The sequence below is a fragment of the Caretta caretta genome, chromosome 5 (assembly GCF_965140235.1).
Source record: "Caretta caretta isolate rCarCar2 chromosome 5, rCarCar1.hap1, whole genome shotgun sequence".
Lineage (NCBI taxonomy): Eukaryota > Metazoa > Chordata > Testudines > Cheloniidae > Caretta > Caretta caretta.
Genome location: NC_134210.1, coordinates 24,166,024 through 24,181,415, shown reverse-complemented (window position 1 = coordinate 24,181,415; position 15,392 = coordinate 24,166,024). Strand labels below are relative to the sequence as shown.

The 15,392-nt window shown below is 40.2% G+C and overlaps 1 protein-coding gene across 6 annotated transcripts in view; it reads left to right on the top strand.

Annotated features, from left to right (window-relative positions):
- The window catches only part of NPR3 (natriuretic peptide receptor 3), a 64,579-nt gene extending 49,839 nt beyond the window's left edge, over nt 1-14,740 (top strand). For 3 of the 6 annotated variants that reach the window (XM_075128411.1, XM_048851862.2, XM_048851860.2), the window contains 2 exons: nt 688-775; nt 3,827-10,037. In XM_075128411.1, the coding sequence (XP_074984512.1) occupies nt 688-775; nt 3,827-3,938 (200 nt within the window). In that variant the 3' untranslated portion in view covers nt 3,939-10,037. Of the gene's footprint in view, nt 1-687; nt 776-3,826; nt 10,038-14,602 lie in introns of those variants that run through there. The other 3 variants (XM_075128410.1, XM_075128409.1, XM_048851861.2) reach the window with 3 other exon arrangements.
- The last annotated feature ends 652 nt before the right edge of the window (nt 14,741-15,392 follow it).

The window sequence follows — 15,392 nt, the reverse complement described above, 5'->3', positions numbered from 1 at the left end:
TCTCTGCTCTGCCCCCTACTCAACTCTGTGGCAAAGTGCTATGTTTTCACCGTTCAGCTGACTGTTGATTTATGATTATGTTCACATAGTCATTCGTTGACTGTAACTTCATGTGCAAAACTTTCAGCACAGAACTAACATCACATGAATTTAACTTGAAACTCAGCCCAGGGTCATCAAAAGGTTTGTTGAGGCCTATGAGGCTACTGAGTGAAGACGAGCCCATCCTTGAGTTAATCTGGGCTGGTGTACGATTTTGATGCTAACCCAGGTGAAACTCGGTCGTTTCTGTCATAGTAGCGGCTGCAGTCATTAGACCCTGCCCCCTGACATGTGATCTATTGTAATCCTAGCCCCTGTCGTGTGGGGTAGACCATACACACCCATCTCTTACCAGCATTTCTCTATATCACACCTTTATAACAACTGTGACTGAGTGTTCCTTTGATTTGGTGGTGGTGGGAAGGTTGACCCCCAACACTCACAGTAAAGCAGTGAGGAAAATAAAGTCACATAAGTTTGAACCAAATGAGAGGTGTTCCCCCCAAGCCCGTTCTGAACTGGGTTTTGAACAGCTCTAGTTATTTTTTTGCATTGGTCATTTCTTTAATACATATTTTCCAAAATGTGAACATGAACAGTTCTGGGTAGCAATGCTGATCATTTATTTCTGTTTGCTTTTTCAAGCAGGTGGCCTAGGAGAGTCAGCAGTTACAGGGATCGTAGTGGGCGCCTTACTTGGAGCAGGATTACTAATGGCTTTCTACTTTTTCAGGTTAGTCCCAGTTACTAAAAGTCCCTTAGCTACCTACAGAGCCCAAACCTCTCCACACCTTGCAAGCCTTTCTCTGGCATGAGGAGAGGAGACAGACAGGTGCTAAAATAAGGGCCTACTTCTCTGGGGCAAAACTCCCACTGAAGCCAGTTCATTCACTTTTACTGTCTCAATAGCTGTTTTGTATGCTTAAATCAGCTTTATTGTGTTAGGACCTGATCCTTCAATCCCTTATGCTTGTGGGTAATTTTCCTTGTGTTAGTAGTGGCATAGAGAGTACACTTATAAAGTTTGCAGATGATACCAAGCTGGGAGGGGTTGCAAGTGTTTTGGAGGATGAGATTAAAATAGAGTAAATAGGATGAAATTCAATAAGGACAAATGCAAAGTACTCCACGTAGGAAGGAACAATCAGTTGCACACATACAAAATTGGAAATGACTGCCTAGGAAGGAGTACTGCGTAAAGGAATCTGGGGGTCACAGTGGATCGCAAGCTAAATATGAGTCAACAGTGTAACACTATTGCAAAAAAGGCAAACATCATTCTGGGATGTATTAGCAGGAGTATTGTAAGCAAGACACAAGAAGTAATTCTTCCACTCTACTCTGCGATGTTTAGACCTCATCTGGAGTATTGTGTCCAGCTCTGGGAGCAACATTTCAGGAAAGATGTGGACAAATTGGAGAAAGTCCAGAGAAGATCAACAAAAATGGTTAAAGGTCTAGAAAACATGACCTATGAGGGAAGATTGAAAAAATTGGGTTTGTTTAGTCTGGAGAAGAAAAGACTGAGGGGGACAGGATAACAGTTTTCAAGTACATAAAAATTTGTTACAAGGAGGAGGGTGAAAAATTGTTCTCTTTAGCCTCTGAAGATAGGACAAGTAGCAATGGGCTTAAATTGCAACAAGGGCGATTTAGGTTGGACATTAGGAAAAACTTCTTAACTGTCAGGGTAGTTAAGCACTGGAATAAATTGCCAAAGGAGATTGTGGAATCTCTGTTATTGGAGATTTTTAAGAGCAGGTTAGACAAACACCTGTCAGGGATGGTCTATAATACTTTGTCCTTCCTTGAGTGCAGAGGACGGGACTAGATCTCTGCAGGTCCCTTTCAGTCCTATATGTCTATGATTCTATGATATACGTCCACAAGGAAAACTTACTGTTGCCTGCGTCAGTGCATGTTCAGTACATCTTGTGGGTCTCAAACAAAGCATCCATTTATCAAATGACAGGATTGATTAAAGACCCCATTTATGTTTTGAAAAAGACAAAAAAAAAATGGCACAAATGTGCCTTTGTAATGTACTTTGGGCATTGTCGCAGCCAGATCCTTGCATCTTTTACAACCCTCCCAATTTGAAAGTAAAGGTGGTGTTTTTTTTTTTAAACTTTACACACACCAGGGGGCAGATCCGTAGGTGGTGTAAACTGACAGTATGCACCAGCAGAGGACTTGCCCCTAAGTGCTTCTGACTTTGACATTTGGGGACTGATTCTGCACCCATTGACGCTAGGGGGAGGAGGAGGATCAGGGCCTTAATTCATCCATTAGAATGAGTGGCAAGAATTAGATATCACACCTGGCATATATTCACTGGACATATAGGGCTAGATTTTAAGAAAAGTGCATATGGGATTGTGTTCACAAAAATTATTTGTGTACACATCCATAGTTATGCAGCAGTTACACTAATGTGCATGCAAATATAGTTATACAACTGTTTGGTCATCTGCATGTGTAATTACCACAATTAGGCATACAATTTCTTGCATATCTTTGAGGGTACAACTGCACTTTGTTGAAAAATCTGAACCATAGTTCTTCTGATATATTGTCTTGAAAGGAATTGAAAGGCTGTATTTCCAAAAATGGGCTGGTTTTGTGCCTCAACAACTTCCATACACAAAGAAATAATAGAATATATATATAGTAAGAGTCTGTTTTTTAAAGGAATTTAGGTACCTAAAGATTCAGATAGATGCCTATTGGGATTTTCAAAAGCAGCGAGGTGCCTAACTCTCATTGATTTCAATGAGAGTTAGGCACTTGTTAGCATTTTCAAAAGGGTGTTAGCAGGTTAGGTGCCTATCTGCATCTTCAGAAGCCTAACTTTGGAAATCCTGGACTTAAATCCCACTTGTTCATGAAAATTGAATGCAAATTTCCTTTGTATGTGAACATTATGTCATTTGTGTGCAAAAGCAATATTGTGCAAAAACTGCATGTACAACAGGGGCTGGTTTGAGGCCCTTTTGAATAATCAGCCCTGAAACCCAGTGGGTTCATAGGTGTAATGTTAAAAATATTAGACTCAGTTTCTAAAATTTCATTTTGGAGGTTTATGGGAGGAAGTGGGTTTAGTGCCTTACTTTGATGTATGAATAATATAAAGAAACTCTTGATAAGGGGCTTAAGGTGGGCATACATGGAAAACCATGGCTGATGCACAAGCAATTTAGTATACCTCTTAGATATCATTTAAATCTCTTTTCCAGTTTTCCTTAAGATCCTTAGGGCTGGATCCAGTGTTAATTACACAGATAGTACTTCCAGTGACATCATAAACACACTAATCTATCTCATGTAGATGTTGTGAGGGGTTAATTAGATAGTATCTGGCTTCAGTAAGAGTTTTGACTGCATAAAGAGCCAGATCCATTGTGCAGATCCCACAGAAAGTGGCCCCCACGACTGGTATAAGAAAGTAATTTGGCTCCGATCAATGCAAAAAGAGTAATCTGGCATAGTTCCCATGCCACTATACAAAAATGTCCTAATGGTTTAGTTCACAAATTGTCAAAGAAGAAAATGTTTGCGTCTGCGTGCTTTGAGAATGCCTGTTAACTTTTACACAGAATTCTTGGGCTAGGGCAAAATGCTTCAAGGCAAATGACTTTAATCTTTTACCAGGGTTTCACATGCTGTCACTTCTCATTTCTCAACAGAAACCCAGTTGTCCCCTATAGGCATTCTTTGAAAGAGAAGTCCTATTATCTTGTTATTGAGGGAGGATTTCTTACTCTGTTCCTCTCCTTTCATGCAGAAAGAAATACAGAATAACTATTGAGAGACGAAGTCAACAGGAAGAGTGTAATGTGGGCAAGCATCGGCAGTTACGTGAAGACTCCATTAGATCTCATTTTTCTGCCGCATAAAGAAGAAAAAAAATCCCATTCTTCCTGAAAAAAACTTTAGGGAAATGGACAAAACCAAAGACATCAGTGTAAAAGAAGAGGCTCTTGAAGAACTCATTCTTTAAGCAGTAGAGTCATTTTGTCTTAATTTCTTTCAGAAACTCAGGAATGATTTACTAATCATATTATGCCACATGGCCTTTCATCTCGTGAAAAAAAAAAAGTTTCACATTGTAGGACGTTCTTAGTGTTTTGAGAGGGTATTTTCTAAGACATTTATTGAGGGACGCAGTTTTGCGCTTAGGGCTGTGTTATGCTTCTTCCTGTCCCCTTCTTTTTAACTCCTAGTGCCTCCTTTCTTAGCTGCATCACAAGCAAGGATATCAAAATGTGGTTTCAGTGCTGCTTTGCCATTAAAATAAAAATGTCTTCATTTTGGGCTTCCTGCATTATTGAAACCAATGGGCCACTTTGCCATGGACCTCAGTGGGTGCAGGATTAGACCCTTAGAGTTTAATCTCAGGAGTTGGCACTTGAGATATAAATAACTATTGAGAAAGTAAAGAGGGTGGAAACACTCAAGTCATTCTTTCATTGCACGTACAGTATCAAAATCAAGACAGGGAATACAGAGACTGCATCTCTTCTCACTTATACTAGGTGTAAGTCAAGAGTAGCTCCATTGTAGTCAGTGGAGTTTCACTGGTATTAGACATAAGCAAGGGGAGAATCAGAACCCTAGAGTGGATTGGCTTTTTCTTCAGCCTGACATCTGCTTTTATATTATAACAAAACATCCCAGAAGAGTCATCATCCTTCTCTCTCTCTCCACCATCACCACCTCTTAGAAAGGCTAGTGCAGTACCTAAAGGGCCGGCTTCTGCTCCCATTGAAGTCAATGGCAGAAGTCCCCCTGATTTCAGTGAGAGGAGGGTACGATCCAGACTCTGTAAATATTAATGATAGGGGAGTGTTTGTACAGTAACGGTAATTCAAAAGAGGTTTTTTTTTTTTAATAAAAATGACATTCCATGCTAGCATTTTATTTTTCGGTATTTTTATCTTGTATTTTTCTATTAGAAAATGTCTATTTTTGCTTTGGTGAGATTAAAAGTCAAGGTGAGAAGGTTTGAAGAAATATTTTTACAAGAGTGAATAATGTGCACAGGAAGTCACTGATGTAAATAAAAGTTATTTTGGTTTATGAATATTAACCAGATTTTTCTTCCTCCCTCTTCCCCAGGCATGTGCAGAATGCAAATAATTAATTAGCTAAAGTAAAATGCAATTGATTAATTAGTTGTAAAATTGCCAAAAATTATTCAGATTTCAAATTTAGGGCCTAATCCTGCAGACACTTAACTTTACACACATTCAGGTCAATGAGACTGACTACTTACATGGGTAAAATAAAGCGGCTGCAGGATTGGGGCTTTAAGATGCTGCTGTGGAGCTTGATCCAGATCCTGTTGTCACTGATCCCTCTGGTAATTATCTCATTAATTAATGGACTTCAGTTGGCGCAGGAGTGGCTCTGTGGTGAATTAGCTGTTAAAAGCAGGTTATTTTATACTGTATATAGAAAAGTTCTTAACACTTTCTAGTCAGGAAATGTAGGTATTATTGAGAGTGCCTGATTTGGAGAATAACAGCTCGAAGAGTATTGCCAGAGAGAGAGAAAAATTACTGAGTTTGTGAATCCTTTGGTTTATCCTGGCAATTTTTCATATTAAGAAAACTAGTCCCCAAGACAGTGGTCCCCAAACTGTGGGGCATGCCCCCCCCCCAGGGAGGGGGTGTGAAGGAACATCTGGGGGTGGCACAGCAGGACCCAGGCCAGTTCCTACCAGGGGGCAGGGAGGGAGCTCCATCCAGCTCCACTCCAGCCCCAGCTCCTGGCAACAGCTGACGCCCCAGCTCCGCTCTTGGCCCCGGCCGTAGCTTTGCTCCTGCCCCCATTCTCAGCCGCTGGACCCCGCTCCTGGCCCCAGCTGCGGCCCCCAGCCCGGCCGCAGCTCCGCTCCTGGGGCGGGCTCAGACACATTCTATTACTGGTAACAGGGAGGGCGCGAGAGGAAAATTTTGGGGACCACTGCTCTAAGGGCCAGATTCTGCCATCATTTACACTAGTGTAAATCCAGAGAAAGTGCACCGAAATAGCTTACAGTAAACTGAGAGCAGAGTTTGGCCCTATTTGTTTTATTACAGCTTTCTGTTTTTTTCAGTGAGTGGACAGATTTTGCTGGTGTGTTTCATCATACTACTTTTTTCTAAAACATGTTGTATCTGGGCATACGGTTTACTGTCTGCATTTGTGAAGTTCTGTCTGATTTCTCAGGCATCGAGGCAGGGGCCCATTCTTGGAGCTGCTCCAGAGCAGATCAAAGCAGCTGAAAACTGGGTGGATTTGAGACCTTAAAGATTCCCTCTCACTGGGTAGCACAGAGTAAGGATAGAGGCTCTAACATCATCCATTTCCCAGTCCAGGTCTGCAGCGTGTGTCTGCTGAAAAAGTGATGTGGCCAATGCACCACTACAGCCCAGTGAATTTTGGCCACTAGAGTGGCCCCCCTCAAGCCATGAACTACTGCGTCTGGCATAGGTTAGAGCAGAATTCACATTGCTGTAGAGCTGGCTGAAAAAAGTTGATCAATTTTTTGGAAAATTTCTAAAATATTTTCAAAATCTGTTTCAACTAAAACGTTAGGGAAAAATTTTACTGGTTTCAAAATCATTTTGATTTATTTTTCACTTTGGGAAATATTCAAATTTGTTTTTTCCTCCTTTTCTCTCTTTTTCTGTTTTGCTACTGAAAAAAGGGAAAGAAAAAGGAGGGAAGGAAAAAAGCAAAAAATAAAAACCAAAATGTTTTTGTTGTAAACCAAGGACATTTTAAAATACAGTTTTTCACAAAACAAAAATTTTGTTTGCTGTGACTTACACGGGAGGCTGGTCTGGCCCCCTGAGCTTCCCTACAGAACAGGAACACAAAGGTGGGCTCAAGTTGCGTTTGTCCTCATCACCTGGTCCTGTGCCAAGCACAGTTAAATCAAAATAGAGGATCTGGGATAATGAACAGGACAATTTTTGATCACATGAGCTTGTTTCAGCTAAATGGAATTGAGGAGAAAAGGGGCATTAGAGAGTCACTGTGAGGCTGAAAAAAAATCATGCGGCCCTGGATTATCGGCATGCTTTTAATCATAACCCTCGATAGCATTGCCCAGGAAGTCTCACCAGCTGGGGCTCCTGTGGAGACGGGCCACAGCTTAAAGCACCACAACGCACTTCATTCACTTCCAGAGGAGGCACCAAAACATTGGGAGCATAGCAGACTGCTGTTGGAGGAATGCATGGAGCCTGTTTAGCTATTCTTTAAAATCTCTGTCCTGTGTTAGTAATAACACCTTAGATTCTTAAAATTGAACAATTTTTTAACATGAATTTACTTTTTACCATTGGCGTTTGTTTACTTTTTACATGTTCCTTAATTAGGACAAGAAATACAGACTAGTCAGTCTCCCTCTCTGATTCTCCTGGAGTAGCTCAGTGCTTAGGCTTCTAATACTGCAGGGGAATGTTTAAGTTCAGACAAAACACACTGATTTTCAAAGAAGTTTTTAAAGAATTCTTTGGCTCTAAGGGGCTATAAAAGTAAATAAAATGTATTGTAAAATGTGGGTTTCACAGAAGCTTGTTTAACCAAAACCTATGTTTGTGGCTATCCATATTTCACACACATTTACATAACAACAAATCAACATATAAAGGTCACAAATGAGCCCAACACTTTGGCACACAAACTTCAAAGTTAAACACATCCGTAAGTGTTAAAGTGATATAGTTAATAGAGGACTCGTACATAATTTTTTTTTTTTTGGTAGTAGTTGATGTTGGGGAAAGCTCTGTCTTCAGATATATGCCTAACGCCCATTGGCTGTCTGAATATCTGCAAGCAGAGTTTATGAGTACAGGAGCTTTTGTTTAAATGACACATTTCGCATGAGAAAGTTGAAGTATTTGCACTGTGCACATCTCTGTTCATAGAAATATTAGGCAGAAAGGAGTTTAAATGGTGTGTGGTCTTATTTTCAGACATCTTTGAATACAGAATGAGAATGATCCTGTAGACCACATGCAGAACAAATTTCTGTTGAAGTCAATAGAAATGTTGCCAGTGAAAGCGGACCACCTGAAGGGGTTAACAAGTAGTGCAATGGGCTATGATGGTGTTCTCTCCTCTTGGGAATCACAAGAAACATATGCACTTCTTTTTGGCCTTAATTCAGTCTTAAATCTAGCATGTATGTAAAATGGAGACCATCCCTTTATATTTTACCCATCTGGGTTAAAGGGGAGGTTTTGGTGTTTTACAAGGATATTGCTGGCTTCTCATCAGGAAAATAATACTGCCATGACTTGGAGACTTTCTTGGATTAGTGCTTAATTATGAAATAACTGCGTAGATTTTTTTTTTTAATCTAGAATTCCTTCTTCCAGAATGCACATTTCAAAATGCCTCTGACTGGCGTACACCACATTTAGACCCTACAAAAATGACTTAAAAGGTGCTAGACTAGAGTTCATTCAAAATTTCTCATTAACCACTAATGTTAATATTCTGCATCCATGGCAAAATACTCTGAAGAATATGACACTGTTAAAGTTTATATGTTAAGCTACAGCACATCAGATATCTTTCATGGATTCATTAGGTGCTGAAACATCAGAAGGTTAAAAATCCTGACTCTCTGTAAACTGTTGCTTGGTGTTTCTGTTGTGTGAATGTTCCTACCAGACACTTGAGCAAGCAGAAGAAATGTACCTAATAGGGGATTTTAAAATCTTGTTTTAATTGTTAATTTCTTAATCTAAGCTGATATGCACAAGGAATAACTTCACAATTCTCACACCAAAGTCTGTGACCACGGGTTTTACAAATATTAGGCCAGAGCATCAGCTGACATTTATTGGCACAGCTACATTGACTTCAGTAGAGTTGCACGGATATATACCAGCTGAGGATCTGGTTCATTTCTTTGACACTTTATCCCCTATGAACCACATGCTCGGGTGTTTCTCCTTATAGTGTAGGAGGCACCATTAAAAAAGCGAATGTAACAGTTACCACACAGTGGTATACAAGATCATTAAAGCTTTTCTTTGTATTTAGTACATATCTGGGGCAACTGTGGGGTTATGACTGGCAAGTGTTGACTGTTTAATGGCTTTTATTGTAGCAAAGAATTTAAGGGGTGGAAAGGTCTTTTGGGAATAGAGAATGAATACTTGCGCAGTTGAGTTGAGGGAGAAAGGAGAGAGAAACTCAGGGACTGATTGTACGCCCTTTAATGTGCTACTGACTTTAACGAGAGCAGGATCAAGCTCTTGCTTTCTGCACAGGATGCGGTCTATATTATTTTATACTTAAGCTCAGAGGACCAGCCTACGGCCTATTCACCAATTAAATCCCATTTAAGGCTTAAATTGAATTTAAGTGGCACATAGGACTCAGACTGATCCTCTTCCCAGTGATGAATTTTCATCTCTAAAACGAAGTGCTTACTTAATAAGGGTGTTTGTTTATTGAGCATGTCTAAAAATATAGGGAGCCCCATGCATTGGGACAGAAAGCTGAGAGGAAGGTGATGGGATGGATTTGCTTTGTTCCTTGTGCCTAGTATGTAATTATCACGAAACCAAGAGGACTCAGGATAGAGACTGTGGAAGTTAGCTTTGTCCCCTTTTTTGGGGTGATACTATTCATTATCAATGTAAAAATACTGGACAACACAGAAATGTTGTATCAGTCTAGTAGAAAATGAATGAAAAGCTGCACAGTATATTGTACTGATGTAAGTAGAACTATATGCATATAATGTTATTTTATTTATTGTTGTTTTGGGGTAAAGAATGTGTATTCATGACTGTGGATATAACCTCTGTTTTATTTGTGTAATGTATTTCTTTCTTTTACAAGTTGGTCATCTAAAATGTCTACATTCATCAGTGCCCACTGATTTTAATTGTGTACATTTTCTTGTAAACATGTCAAGGAGGCAAGAATGTCACATATCCAGATTATAACAAAATGTTCCCATTAAAGAAATAGAAATCTGATAGTGTACATTTTCCTGCTCTGTTCTCATCACCTGTTGATTTTATTGTTGGTCTCTAATGTGTGGAGCCATCAGAGTAAATGTGTTAATAATAAAACAATTCTTCTGGTTTTGCTTTTAACACATCTAATGAAACCCTGATTTTAATAATGACTAGGGCTTATCAAAGGTGAAGTATTAAATAAATCCAATAATTGATTACACTGGCCATCATTTTAATTGTTTCAGAAGAAAGATACCACAATTGTTTCAAAATCAAAAAAAGGCTTTGATTAATAAATAAAATAAATTTAAAATGTTTGATACATTTTCTTGGCTTCTCCAATGAGATATAAAATAGAGACATGCTTATTTAAATCAACTGGCTATTAAACCTCTATGTGCAAATTCTTGCAGTCAGGCAAAACTTGCATTGAAGAATTTTTCCCAAGAATGGACTGCAGGAATAGTATCAAATCTCTTACATTAGTGACTGTATCACTCTGACTCATTTCTGGGATTTTAAAATACAGTCATCAGGACATCCTGTCACTCCTGGTCTACAGCCTTCTTATAAATATACATTTGTATGTTGCATCAATGTTAGGGTGCAATCCAAATTTAAGGCCAGTTCTTGAAACCATACCAAACTTTGATAACTTAAAACAACTTGAAAACAAATATGAGGAGTCAATATCTAATGCATGTTCACATCAAAATAAAAGACCTTGATAATTCGCAGGAGAGAAGGTTTAGATATGTAACAGCCAACAGAGTTACCCAGGCCATAACCAGGGCGGGGCGAGCAGGGCAGCCACCCAGGGCGCAAAGCTGCGGGCGTGGAAAAATGAGGAAAAAGCAGTAGGGAGTGCAAATAGGCTTGCTCTCTCCAGGCAGTACAATGACTAGCTGTGACTCTGAGCATAATCATAGAAGTGCAAGTCTACAGGCAAACAAGAAAAGGGTAAATGAAAGCAAAAAATATAGGCCTAACGAGGTCCAACAACTGAACACTTTGCACTATGTAGTGTCTTTTATCCATGGAGAGCACTAATATTACTTCTTTCAGCACACCTGTGACGTTGATACTTATTATTAAATCAATTTATAGAGATGAGTAAATCCTAAGAAACAGAAAGTGTAGCGCTGGGAAAGTTGCTTAACCTATATATTCCACCCACCCACATGCCCACCTTTTTTTTTTTTTTTTTTTAAAATGCACATTTTTTCCAGATTTTGTGTTTTGATCCCATTCAAGTCTGACATTTGTCATAAAAATTCCCAGGGGCTGCGTAGCAATTTTTGAGGCTGTTTTCTAAGAAAAAACTATCCCAGGAGAAAAATGGGAATGCATTGTTCCCCTGTTCTGGTAAATCTCTTCAAGTGAATTCCTGCTCACCTCAGTCTATGATGTGCCATTTTCTAGTTATTAGCCTAATTCCCCCAATCTTATCCCTAATTCCCCCAATCCTATCAACTTCAGGGGGCTGCCAAGTGGTTCACTCTTGCCATACTTACCAAGATCCTGGGGCTCACTATACCCTTTTCACTGGGCCTGGTGCTGTGATGATGATAACATTTAAAGATCCTTTGGGGCTTTTCTACAATTCATGTCCCAGACTGTACTAGGGGTAGTGAAAAGGCAGCAGCCTTCCCCCTTCCCAGAAGGGTGCTAACCTCACAGGAAGGGAATAAGTGAGAAGTCCGGCATGTCTTTTCTAAGTCTTTTCTGACTCTTCCACCCCACACTTTGAGGTGCGGTGCGTAAGAAAGGGTTTACAAAGCAATCAGATCAGCAGGTCTCACTGAAGGATGTAGGTTTGGGATCATTTTGAGGGATGGTGTTTTGGGTGTAATACTACTTTAAACAAGTCTGTTTACATTTCTATTTATAATTGCTCAGACAATCCTAACCAACTGATGTATATATCCAAATCTTACTGAAGGTTTTCATAGTCATCATGTAGCTAAGCTATACATGTTCCGTGCTAAATGGGATGGCATCTTGTGAAAACTGAACCGGAAGGGGAGTGTCATGGAGCAGTGGAGTGGGATAGTAGGACAGCCGCTCAGCAAAACAAGCAGCGCTATCAGCTAGATACTGTACACACATTGAAAGATGGTCCCACTCTCAAGATGCGTAAAGTCTGAAATTGTCAACAAGAAATGCAAAAAATCAAGTTGCTTTTACATGGTTCTATACTGGAGCTCTTTGAAGAGCTAGTAATGACATTTTATGGTTATATACTGGAGAGTCAGGGATTCAAAACTGGCCAATACCCAACCACCTGGACACAAAAAACATGAGGAGCAGGGCCTATTGCAGGGAGATGGGCAGCATGGGGAGAGTGGAAACTAGGCCTGGCTGTGAGACTCCCACAAGATTTAGAGAATTCAGATAAGCAGATGCATTTTTGGATGCTTAGCTGGACTGAAATAAGCTTCTGAACCCTTTGAGTTTCACCCAACACCAGTTATAAATAGGAACAATGGAATCATGACATTGAACAGAAGAAAATGTAGACTGGTATCAGGAAAAATTGCAGAACAGTAGAATCTACTAATCGCCCGAAGTTGGTGTGTAGAATTTTTGTTGCTTCAGGTATTTAAAGCAAAAGCCTTTGAGAGTACGCAGCAGGGAAAAATCCTGCAGCAGCAGGTGGGAAGGCAAGATGATCTGATTGGTTATCATTACAGCTCTGATTCCCCGTTATTTATGGGCCAGGATACATTCAGAGGAAAGCTCCAAATTAGTGCTGGAGTTGAAGGCAGCCTGGATACTGACAGACAGAGTGATCTGGGGGAAGCAGACCGGAAAAGGAAGACAGAGGGAAGAGAGGGGTCTAATTTAATGAAAGCAAGCCACACGCCGTTTAAAAATTTCCATTTCCATTTGGGAAGGGAGTTGAGGTTCAAGCTTAGGAGGATTGGTTCACAAATCTCAGCCCAGAAACCTATCATTCCTTGAATATTTATACGGGTGTGCCACTAGGCAATAGCAAATATAATTAAAGGCCTCATTAACAATTCCCTCTTTTATCAGATCCTGGGGATTAAAGGCATTAGGAGCTATTGACATTTCCAGGGCTCAATGTGCTGCTATATGTTCTCATCACCTGGGCCATGATTGGCCTGAAAATTCCTTCCCCTGTCCCAGACTGCAACTGGACCAACAGATTTCACCAGCACCAGCTAACATTTGAGTTTCCCTCTCCTAAAGTTTCCCTTTCTGGGCCAAGGAAAATAAAGGATAAATAACATTTACCAACCTTGAAAGTCTATGTGTGAGCAAGAGGAAGACCTGGATTTCCATCACACTCTCTTGTTATTATTCATCACTCATTTTCACCTTCAGATCATTCTCTATTTTTTCCTCTCCTCCTCTGTGGTCCTCCCATGGTTCTCTCCATCCCCTGTCCCTCCCCCCACCCCCTTCCTACTAATTTTCCTCAGCTCTTTCTCTTTCTTCAAAGTATTTCTGATTTTCAAAAGGGTCAATCTGGGTGCTGTAGAACCCAGAAAGATGTCCTCACAGTACCTGCAACCAAAGACAACCAAAACACAGGCTCTAATGGACTCTTCTCTGTTTGGATTCACTGGAGTGGGAGTCAGGAAACCTGGATTCTGTTCATGGCTCTGTCACTGACATGCTGCATGTTTCTCCCCACCTCTGTGTTTCTCCTCCCTCTCTGTCTGTCTTGTCTATTGTGGTTGCAAGTTATTTGGGGGTAGATGATGTCTTACACTATATCTTTCTACAATGTGGCTTCAGGATACTGCTGCAATATAAATAACTACAAATTGTCTTCAATCCTTTTCGATGATGGAGTATCTTAGCTTTACTCTGGATGGATGGGACCTTGAGAGGTCATCTAGTCCATCGCCTCCCTCCCTCCCTCCTCCCTCCCCCCCAGACTGAGGCAGGATCAAGGAAAGCTAGACCACCCTGCAGGTGTTTGTCCAATCTATTTTTAAAAACCTCCTATGATGGGGATTCCATAACCTCCCTTGGAAACCTATTCCAGAGCTTAACTATCCTTACAGTTAGAAAGTTTTCCCTTATATCCAAACAAATCGCCTTTGCTGCACATTAAGCCCATTTGTTCTTGTCCTACCTTTAGCAGACATGGAAAACAATTGATCACTGTCCTCTTTATAACAGCCCTTAACCTATTTGAAAACTTATTAGGTCCCCACTCAATCTTGTTTTCTCAAAACTAAATATGCCCAGTTTGTCCTCCTATGTCAGGTTTTCTAAACCTTTTATCAATTTTGTTGCTATCATCTGGACTTTCCAATTTGTTCACATCTTTCTTAATGTGTGGCACCTAAAACCGGACACAGTACTCCAGCTAAGGTCTCCCCAGTGCCGAGTAGAGTGGAACAGTTACCTCCCATGTCTTGCATGCAACACTTCCATTAACACACCCCAGAATGATATTAGCCTTTTTTGCAACCGCATCACATTGTTGACTCATATTCAATCTGTGATCCGCTATAACGTCTTATGATATGGATTATTTTCATGTACTCTTACTAGGAAGGTAAAATAAACCTCATTTGGGTATTCTGAACCTTTTTTTCCAGACGTTGCTGCCTTCTCTCTGAACTGTCCCTTCGACCCGTGAGGAAAAATGAAACTCTACACTGCAATTTTGCAACCTTCAGACATGCCCAGGCCCACCCATTTACAACTTGACCTTAAATAAAATTTATTGTCAATCATATGCTGTTATGAGTTCATGTCCAGCTAGAACATATTGTGCCTAACTTAGCAACCTTACACTATCAACAAGACAGTAGAGGGAGGAGGCAAAGACATGCCTTCACATTCCTCATGACATCTGTGCAATTCTTCTTATTACCATATGGCTGTAAAATGTGAAATCATATGCTGTATGTTTCTTTTATTATCTTTAGAACTGCACCTCTATGCACAACCAACAAGGAAAGGTTCATGGCAGACAAAAACTGTAAAAGCGTGGTAAAGGTTCCCTCTTTGTAAATGTAAAATGGGATGCACAAAACATTAACTAACCCACCCATCACTGCAGTGACAATGAACAGCACCACCTCTCAGATAATGTTACAACATTCTCACTGAATGGCAGCTAAATTTTCCTTACAGAGTAAGTTCTTTGACTGAAACTCAGTGTAATTAGATATGTCCCGTGATAGTTCAGGTATTTGACAAAGCCCTTTCTTTTTCTATTCTTGATTTAAATATTCAGGTTGAGTCACTCTAAGTGATGGAAGTGGGGCAACACCCACTATTTCCACACATCAAAGTACCCTTGGTGATCTGAAATATTTTCAGATGCTTTGGTGGAGATTTTGAACAGTGCTGAGCTAAAGTTTGTGCACTTTTTACATGTAC